An 11,290-nucleotide genomic window follows, 5' to 3' on the forward strand; every position below is an offset into this window, starting at 1 on the left:
AGATTAGATAAAACTGGAATATTGTAGTTGACTTAAGTTGAATTATTAAAAACGTAGCATATGAAAAGAGGAGACTTGCTTCCATATTTTTGTACTTCGTAGATGCATAGATCATTTCTGTTATTACCATTACAAAAAAACTTTGAGGCCCGGTTGCACAAAAGCCGGTAAAATTCTAACCGTGATTAATTCCAAAGCCGTCTTTTCAAAAACGCATTCTCTGATTGGGTCTCGTAAAGTTAATCACGGTTAAAATTTAACTGGCTTTTGTGCAACCGGGCCTGAGGTTTGAAGACTTGAAGCTACTGAGTATTTAACCTCAAAACTTCTGCTTGAAGCCTTCCATTGTGATGATACAACAATGTATGACATGTGTATATCATGCATGTCTATCATGCATGAACTTGTTCCTTGTAGTGTATTGGAAATCACAAAAACAACCTGAACACTCACACATACAAATAGCCCATACGTTGAACTATGAAGAATAACCAATTATCAAGGGTATTCATTTTATTGGTATTGGTGTAGTCCATTGAAACCATTATAATATAGAGAAAAGATAGCTCTATCTCTATATAGATCTTTATGCTATCTTCCCTCTATTAATATAGCAAGTAGTTATCGCTCACTGTGCAACGTATGAAGATGAAAATGAACGGAGATATCGTATGGCAATGGCAACAAAAACTTTATTTTTTTTAATACACACTGAAATAATTTAATGATGATACTGCAACTAATTACGCAGGACGTACTTTATTAATAACATAATCTATTTTTATGAAGTATTGTGTCAGTGGTTGGGTGACGCAACAGGCATTATGACTCAACATTTTTTAATGTTACTCATTTAAAATTTTGAATCATTTTTAAACTGAATTGATGTCTGAATGTTATGAAGAAAAATCGTGCCACTACATACCAGGAGTATGTTGAGGTGTTATTTTATATATTTTATTAAGGCCCGGTTGCACAACAGCCGGTTAAATTTTAACCGTGATTAATTTCACGAGAACCAATCAGAGAAGGCGTCTTCGAAAAAACGGCTTCTCTGATTGGTTCTCGTGAAATTAATCACGGTTAAAATTTAACCGGTTGTTGTGCAACCGGCACATAGTCTGTTGAGGTGATATATTATGAAGTATGAGCCAAGTAACTGAATTGAATTAAGAACAAATGAAAAAAGTTTTAAAAGTTTATGAAAACATGAACAGTTCGCTCATGCACGAATAAAAGTGCTGCTGTAGACTTGTTGATACATGAATGAATAAGAACTTATGTTTTTGAATTATTCTAAAACCTCAATTTTATAATTTAAAATAACTAGTAGTTCTGTGAACAGTAGACCTCGCGCTCAGTAAGTTACATTGTCCTGTTGTTATGTTTCTCAAAAATTAATAAATAATTTATCAATTTAAAATGTCTAGAAAAAATCCTAAATAAACATAGAGCTTTCTGTCCTATCGTACCGTGACGTGTCGTCCCGGAATGTGAGTGTGAGCGCTGTTATCAGTTAGGTTTGGCTGCCGTCGGTACGCCAATCCAATCAACCAATCAGAGAACATTCTGTGTTGTCGTGTTGGCGAAAAATCGGTGTGTTGAAATTAACAAAATAAACTACCATAATGCTGATTTCCTACAAACTTCATTTCTCACTTTTCATGATTTTAGAAATCAATTTCTTTTCAAGAATATTTCAATATTTGTTGCAATTTTGATCATCAGATTAAAAAAGATAAATCTAAAAAAAAATGTTTTCTATCAATATCCAAACTCTAAACTAGAATAATGGCCTCAGCTTATGGAAAGACAAAGTTAGTAGACAACTGTCTACTAACGTTGATGGAAAGATACATTTTCAAGATGTTCGATGTTTTTGAACGGGTAGTATTATAGTCCAATAGACAGCTGATTTATGATGAATAGGCTAATTCTATAGTCTGATCTTTATGCTATCTTCCCTCTATGAATATAGCTAGTAGTTATCGCTCACTGTGCAACGTATGAATATGGAAATGTATGGAGATATCGTATGGCAATGGCAACAAAAACTTAATAAGTTTTTTAATACATACTGAAATAATTTAATGATGGATGTGATGATACTGCAACTAATTACGCAGAACGTACTTTATTACAAAAATAATCTATTTTCATGAAGTATTGTGCCAGTGGTTGGGTGACGCAACTGGCATGATGACTCAACATTTTTCAATGTTACACATTTACTTGTAGTGAAGCACTGAATTGATGTATGAACGTTATCAAGAAAAATCGTGCCTTTACATTCCAGTAGTCTGTTGAGGTAATTAAGTATGAGTCAAGTAACTGAATTGGATTATGAACAAATGAGAAAATGTTTATGAAAAAAGTTTAAAAATTTTATGGAAAAATGAACAATGGCTCATGCACGAATAAAAGTGCTGCTGTAGACATGTTGGTACATGAGTGAATAAGAATTAAAGTTTTTAAATTATTCTAAAACCTCAATTTTATAATTAAAAATAAATAGTAAACGATATCAGAGAACTGCTACAGTAGTAATGAAATCAATCCAGGGTTTTCCTATGGTCAAAAAGTATTGGCCCATAACTCAATTATGATATTAATTCTTTTTAATAAATTAAATATATCTAAAATAATTTTATTAGAATAATTTTGTTCCTCTTTCATTTCATTACCATAACGTAAGAGTTTAACTTTAGTCTCAAGTATGAAGAATAATTTAAACTCAAAAATACTCACTTTGAGTACAAAACAGGATGACTTGATCGCCCACTATAATTCTAATTATTTATTTTAATAGTAATGATCCACAAAACTGAATTAATTTCTCATGATGTTATAACCATATACAATAGGAATCTGCATAAGTGTATTGATATTATGATATGTGTTAATGAACATAATTCTTTAAATAATAATAGTAAATTTTATTTCCATTAATATACAAACAAGCAATCTAATCAATAAAATGTACATAATATTCAAAAATACAATATATGAAATTTACTACATGTATAAAAATAAATCGGATTTTTTCGGAAATTAACCTACTCAACAATGGGAAACCCATGTACAGCGCAGAGCAGGTGTAGTAGTAATACATTGAATTTAGAGTGGGGGTGCAAATACATTAGGTAAATGAGCTCGAAATTATGTTTTCTATATCATGTCTCCCAGTAGTTTTGATCCAGTTTTTAACGGTGCATTTAAATTTTCTTGAGTTTTCTATTATCTTTATGTGTACAGGAAGTAGATTGTGGAGTTTTGGTGCTAGGTGGTTGAAGTGTCGTTGGTATGTTGCCTTCCTAGCCACGTTCGTGATAAGTGGGCTTCATTTCTTGTGTTGTGACAGTGGTTTCTGTTTTGAAACCTTTCGGGGTTTTTATGTAGTCTGCAAATAATTTTTAGGGAGTAGAGTTGTCTTGCGTCCATCATACCAAACTCATTGTAGAGCTGGTCTGACGGATAACGAGGTGGCTTCTGCTTGATGATTTTAATTATTAATTTTTGCACTTTTATAAATAAAATGATATTTTATTATTAGGAATCTGAAAAAATGAGTCCATTTGATAATGTGTCAATTTTTCAGAAGATGAACTGTGTGATATTTTTGCAGAAGAGGAATGCAAAGAACGCTGGTCAAAGCTGCGCAATTGCTTCACGAACGCGTTGAAACGACGCCGCTTCAAACGCGGCAGCACGGGACGCCCGATGCCGCCCTGGAAGTACGAGAGTCAGATGTCGTTCCTGCTGCTCTACATGCAGGGCAAGGCCATCTCGGGCGACTTCTATGACGTCGACGCCTACAAGGACGATGTCGAGGTGGATCTGATGACGGCGACGCCGGCTGTCGAGCTTGGCAACGGCAGCAGTTCGCCCAGCTATGTCGTGATGCGGTCGCCGACACCCGAGGACAGTATCGCCTCCAACCATCTCAACGGCGGTGTTGACACTGTCTACAGGTATCTAGATTTTAACAAAATTTAAATTTCTTTTATCAAATCGAAAACAATACAATATATCGTTTATTAATAAATACACACTAAGATTCCAATCAACACATAAATATTCTTGAACTAAGAATAACACGTTTTCAATCTGACAAGGCAAGAATTTTATTAAATTTTAATATTATTTATTAATTTAGTCACCAGTTATAAATTCTCATTTCTATCATTATAATTATTAGTCCAGTCAACGAAAGATTATTGAGGGAAAAGTTTGGAACACAATTTTTGACTCCGTAGCTCTTTCAAGGATCGTGAGGGGGTAAACATATCAAAAGTCCTCACTCCTACCCACTGTGCTAAGGGGGTGGGGGTGGTTTGAAAGTACCATATTTTGGTTTTTTGCACATATCTCGAACAATATGCGTCTTTCGAAAATTTTTATCGAATACAAAATTGAAGCTTACAAATTACCCTACAAGTTTCATTAGTAACATTTTTCCACATCTTTTCTAGTTTTCTAGGTATGAGCTCTCGAAGGTGTCAAATTTTGAAGAAAACCCCTTCCGGCTCTGATTTTTTCATCTTTCTGGCCTTATAAATTTGATTGAAAAAATCCGTGCTAATCATGAGCTCATATAGCATCATATTTTCTCAATTTCAATTTTGTTATACCCCTTGAATACCCTTCTTTCTCTAGACAGCTAGATAATACAGAGAAAAATTATACGATTGATTGTTTTATTTTATGACAATACTATAAATTTATTGAATTTTCCGATTTGCAGGCGGATGCACCATACAAAGCATTCTACAAACGGTGTCTACCATCCACCAGAATTGGATGAAAATGACCACTTTTTCCTGAGCATGAGCAAATCACTGAAGAGGCTGCCAGCCATCAGCCAAGCTCGAATCAAAATGGACTTGCACCGTGCCATATACCAAGCAGAAATGAGTCTTCTGGAAAATCTGGAACAGCAAGACTCAATGTCCTGTTCCCCTTCGGTTAATATTAAAAGAGAATAGCATAAGCTTTGTTACGTCATATTATCATATTTTTTTGTACTTCTCAACATAAGTGCCTCTTATTCTTGTAAATTTGTGTAATCTTGTAAATTTTTATTAAGACATTTTTTACACTTTGTAATTTGTGTAATTTAATCTTATTACCTTCTCCAAACGCTAGTCATTTCGCTACGCTAGTCATTACGCTATTCATTACGCTTGTGATTAATCTCAATATTTTTTACATTATGCTATTCATTACGCTTGTTCATTACTCTTGTTCATTAAGCTAGTGATTAATCTCAATATTTTTTACATTATGCTATTCATTACGCTTGTTCATTACGCTAGTGATTAATCTCACTATTTTTACTTTCCTTGACCTACTACCACAGGTAAGGAAAGTAGCAATACTTTTCCAAAAAAATTAAGGTACCCCAATTTCAAGTTTTCTATACGTTTCAAGGTCCCCTGAGTCCAAAAACATGATTTTTACACTAGTGATTATCTACTCGCGAGTAGTAAAGGTGCCAATATCAAAGGTGCGAAAAGAACGAAAATCGAACGTTCAAAATTCGATGGGTGTGTAGTGTGTAGCTTTTGACGCGTTGAAGATCGTTGCCACTAAGCTGTGTGGTGATAAAAACATTTGCTTGAAGTTATTGACATAGATATTATAGATATAGAGGATCGATAGATAGCTGAAATCTAGGCTAAATATCGACCTTATCGTTCTGTTAGTACCATAGTCTGATCACTCAGATAAGATCAATAAGTCGTTTCAATTTTGTAGCCTATATTTTTAAATGGATGCATATAAACACCTAAAATCAGATAAGGTAATAATGTATGTTGAATGAACTTTAGAACTTATGTAAAGTATTACAGAGAATGCATACTAAGTGCATACTAACATACTGAGTGCCGGCTGCAGTAAAGCCGATTAAATTTTAACCGTGATTAATTTCACGAGAAACAATCCGAGAAGGCCTTCTTTATAAGACAGTTTCTCTGATTGGTTCTCGTGGAATTAATCACGATTAAAATTTAACGACCTTTTGTACACTTGGCACTGAAACTTATCTCGAAACAGTAAACAACGAAAATACAACATAATATTCATAATATTACCTTATATTTCATAAAAATAAAACAACCCGAGGTCTATACAATATTCAAACTATGTACAGCTTCATTGCAATATACTGTACTTAATATATTGTAGGTTTGATAATGTTGTATGATTTGTGCCAATCAATTGATTTGATTATCAAAGATAATCAAAGTCTCAAATGAACGCAACTGAGTGCAACTCCGTTTTTGTTGACCTATTGATAAAGCAAAATCTATTTGGTATTGATATTGAAGAACAATACTATGTTAGATAAACTACTTCCTCCACAGACAACGATACGGATAAAAATATTTGAAATTTCCTTCCCAGTTACAGAATGATATTGTTTTGTGCCTTTGTACATGTTCAGTCAACAAGTTTGTTCAATGGCCCAGTCACTTTACAGATAACACTTCATAGATATAGTGCAATGAACAAGCGGCTGAAAATAAATTCTTTTCTGTTTTTTATTATTGCTATTGCCGACGTGACTGTGAGCTACAGATAAGATTAATGTGAGTGCCTTAACAATGTGCCAACAACCGTTCAAATTGACACCAATGTCCCTAATTGGTCTGTTGAATTCTAGTAAATCAAATACATTTGTAAATGCATTCAGTGAGCTACTCCTATTATATAGAGTACAAATACGCTACTTTTGTTTTCATGACTGATAACCTGATAAACTGGAGTCAATCAGAGAGTGTAGAATGCAACTACAGTTACATTTTATATTCTCTGACTCTCTAGGTAAATAATTTCTGTAGATAATTAACTCTCTAGATAATTCTGATTTGATGCAATTCGCCATAATTTATTGTTCTATTGCTCTAAAAATATGTATTTAGATATAATAGAAAAATGATCACAATCTGTCAGCCAGTCAGTTTCAAGAGAAAGTTCACTGAGGAAAAGTCAATTGCGCATGCAAATTGTGACTGCTCTACAGAATGGATCACACTCTATCAACCACCATTTATATTTAATATCTTTATATACTGTTTTATGAATTTGGAGAGGCGTCACAGAAATACATTCCGGAACTACAAGCCTTTAATTAGTCAAAAAAAGAAAAGCACTCTCATGTTCAAATATGGCATTGATCATCCCGATAAAGTGTTTATGAAGAAGCTAATAAATTATCTTAAAAAATAGGGAGGCTGCTAATTCACTTTTAATGTTGAATAATCATTGACATAATTGCCTCTATCATTTCTCAGCGGCAGTAACTGCTCCATCTCTTTTTAATCACAGCTATCATCCAGGATGACTATCACTTTTTAGCCGTGCCCATTTCAGAAAAACTTGGATAATTATCAGCTTCTCAGACAGTAATCTTGGGGTTATCATGCAATACTCAGTATTTAGCTATCACAGACGCCATTAAATTGACGTCTTGAAATCGATTCAACAATTTACCAGTAATGATTATTATTCAAAACAAGATTGGAAATCTACCAGCACTGAGTTGAGAATGGGTCGCAGTAGATTGAAAAATATAAACTTCATATGAATAAATCTTTCCCTAAAAGTTTGGTTGAACGCACAATACGCAGCCGGTAATAGTTCCTTTATTAGAGTGGATTTCTTGAACTGAGACTCCCTTCACTGTTGGATCTCATTTCAGGCGTTTTTTAGAAAAACAATTGATTGAATGATAGTCACCGGTCACCGTATTAATGACCGGAGAACGACAAATCGATGCATGTGAAGAAGATTATGAAAAAATTTTGTTTTTATCTGCATTAAAGTTTTTGATTTCACATTTACATGAGACGATTTACTCATCATAACTAGTTTCTGTGAACAGTAGACCTCGTACAGTTATAAATCATAGTCTCTTCTAATACTGTCAATCAGAGTAAATTTTGTCCTGTCCTGTCGTGTCGGCGATATATCAGTGTATAAACAACTAATGGCTGTTTGGGTTGTTGTATCGACAATGCTAATAATTTGATGTAACCAGCTATTTATGCTACTATCATCAAAAGTTTACCGAGTTGAAAGCAGAGAAAAGTCGGGAGAAAATACTATGCTACTTCAAGTTATCAATTGCAAGCCTCACTGCATGCAATTAATAGTCCACACAACAGCTGTTTTTTCACTAAGTTACATTGCGATATTGAATCGCATGCGTCATTGCATGCAACTTATAATCCACTCGACAGCTGATTTATGATGAATGATTCTATAGTCTGATTTTCACTCTAATATTGGCGTATGAAGGAGGCTCCTTTTCCTGTTATATTATCCTTGAAATGCAAAATTTCCAAAAACCTTGAATATACGTCGACGCGCAATTTAAAAAAGAACATATCTGTCAAATTTCATGAAAATCTATTACAGCGTTTCGCCGGAAATGCGCAACTTATATTAACATAAAGAGAAATGCAATTTTTTCTCGAATTCAATGTTAGTCGAAATATGATTATTATGTCTCTGAGTAGAGACTATTCTTTATTGTTTATTCATAACATGGATATGCAGGGGTATACAACAGCAAAATATAGTACATAATAGATTTTTCAGATATTCTTTTATGTGATATGAAATGGAACTCTCAATTTTCGATCTGAATCTGAATACAGCGCATTTGTTCACCTAAAACATTCGTTGAATTAGAAAGGGGTACTTTACTACCTTTCAATCTTAAACTAGAATGTTGGGTGGAACCAAAGACTAAACTCGTTTATTCGTTTATTTTACTGCATTTTTACAATTATTGGTAATACAAATACATACATTAAGCATAATGATTGAACTTTACAATTGGTAACACAAATACATACCTTAAGCATAATGATTGAACATAGATAATAATATTGAGCATGTAACAGAAAAAAACACAGTGAATCCCTCTTTAGGCTAAACCTGTGTTGAGGGATGTTTCGCTCTCTAGTTGAGTCAACTTAATTATAATACAATAACAATTTTGAGGTATCAAACAATAAAGTAAATTTTATACAATAATCAGTGTGCTTTTCACAAGATGGGATTATGATTCTTTAACAATGAATTACCCAGAAAAAAATAAGTAAAAAAAGCCTAGATTTGAATGAAGACAGCAAAAAAAATTGTAAATAATATCACACCTCTATTAAACGTTTTTCTTCATAGAAGCGATTAAGTCTATTCTTAAACAAATTATAACTGGATGCATCTGATATATCTGATTGCAGTTTATTGAAAAGTCCCTTAGCAAAAGCATGTAAGGAGGCCACTCTACTTCTTGTGAAGGGTTCTTTTAATTTATTAGCAAGATTTCGACGAGTGGAATATACATGTTCATCCATAACTGGAAACTCTGAACGTCTTAAATACACGAATTTCAAAAGATTTATTTCAAATAGGGTATCAACACTAAATACGCCAAATTCTCTATACAATACTTCGGTTGGATATCTTATGGGTCTCTTTAAACATATTTTTATTATTCTTTCATGAAGAATTATGAGAGGTTGCAAAATTGAACTCCCACAACTTCCCCAGGATACAATACCATAGCAGATAATTGACTGTATCAGTGCCAAGAATACCATTCTTAATTGATAGATAGGAAGGACATTCCTTAATTGAACTAATTTATAAATTAATTTTCTAAGTTTTGAACAGATGTATGAAATGTGCGAGCTCCACCTAAATGTACATCCAATACCACCTAAATATTTTGTTTCATTTTCTTTCTCTAAATAAACTTAGATCTGTGGTGGAACTTTACGTGTCTGACCACCAATAAGGCAATAATTATTATTCGATTATTGTGGTGAACATTGAAATCAAAGGCTGTATAAAAGTACACATACGAACACCAACTAAGTTAAACAAGGCAGTGAAGGAGAACACGATCTTCGTGATGAAAGGTGTTTGGAGGTGAGGTAATTGCTATGCCAAGTGTAAATAAACCTGGAAGCCCTTTATTTCTCCAAGTGTTTCGTGTGGTTTTAGCCTGAGAGGAGGGGTTAGACAAGGAGGAAGGGTGGCTGTCGACCCTCTCCCACTCTTGAGCAAGGTCTGGAAGTGACTCCACACCGTAGATTAGAATCCTGGCATTGCACGTAAGTACAAGTATTTACGGCCGAGCTGCGAGACGTGACGAATAAAACCGCAATAAATTTCGAGGCGCCCCACTCGACACCGTCCCCTGGCCTTGGCTCTATTAAATCGCATAAAAAACAGAAATTACAGTGCGACGCGACTCGGCAATCGAAGAATAAATTTCATTACATAATTTGCGACCACGAACTGTTCGCCGCTGTGTAATTGACATGTAAGCCACCCTCTCTTCCTCTAAATTACCTGTCTCTGTCTCTGAGCTTCAACACATCGCCAACAGTTATTTGCATCAACAAACCTTCCGCCACAACCACGGACGCTCCACACAGTAACCACATTACTTTGTTTACACAAATCTTCAAGAGTAATTTTCACCATTATTATGTCTCTCCTTCAATGCTGAATGGAAATGCGCTAATGTCTTAGTTTTGTTCATTCTACATCGTAGGAGCCAAGTAGTATTCAAGCTACACTAGGATTATCCATCTTGGAATGATTGAATGCATATTTCCAAGGTATAGCAAGCCCAATCTCAATCGTGTTGCTGTCAAAAATATTGTTTAATCTAATCAACTCCCATTCGACTCAAAAATTCTATCGCGTGGTTTTTTTCAATATTATTTCTTGTGGTTTACAAAATTTCCGACTCAATTACCCTTGCACAATGAAACATTATCTACCAAACTTGAAAAAATGTTAGAAGTTTTCTACAGTATGATGTTGAAATATTTTCTATTTTAATCAAAATATAAGTTATCGATTTTTATGAATAAAATTTTTATTACGTCTTTGCTTCTTCATTCTTTGAAGTTGAAACAATTCTTCCATGAACAACTTGTATGAATAACAAGTTACAATCCATGTTATTTTTAGAAACATCTGTTAGATATTATCATAGAGAAACAATAGCGTCAGTAGATATCCCATGGTATAGGGAATTTATGTCGCAACTTTTACTGTTATCTCAAGCCGATATTACTGTCGACTATTAATAATTGTCAATTTTCACTGTTTTGTTGGGGCGATAGTGTATGAACGGCACAATTTGAGAGACTACCAGCGTCACACAGCTGCATAGGAAAGAACTACGTGAACTATCACAGTAAAAGTTGCGACATAAACGTCGTATACCATGGGATATCTACTTATGCTATTGTTT

The 11,290-nt window shown here is 34.0% G+C and overlaps 1 protein-coding gene across 1 annotated transcript in view; it reads left to right on the forward strand.

The window, feature by feature from the left end:
• The window catches only part of LOC111060422, a 12,656-nt gene extending 7,550 nt beyond the window's left edge, over positions 1-5,106 (forward strand). Inside the window, exons 2-3 of the mRNA XM_039421994.1 lie at positions 3,626-3,971; positions 4,745-5,106. Coding sequence (XP_039277928.1) covers positions 3,721-3,971; positions 4,745-4,985 — 492 coding nt within the window. The 5' untranslated portion in view covers positions 3,626-3,720 and the 3' untranslated portion in view covers positions 4,986-5,106. The remainder of the gene's footprint in view (positions 1-3,625; positions 3,972-4,744) is intronic.
• The last annotated feature ends 6,184 nt before the right edge of the window (positions 5,107-11,290 follow it).

The sequence above is a fragment of the Nilaparvata lugens genome, chromosome 2 (genome assembly GCF_014356525.2).
Source record: "Nilaparvata lugens isolate BPH chromosome 2, ASM1435652v1, whole genome shotgun sequence".
Lineage (NCBI taxonomy): Eukaryota > Metazoa > Arthropoda > Insecta > Hemiptera > Delphacidae > Nilaparvata > Nilaparvata lugens.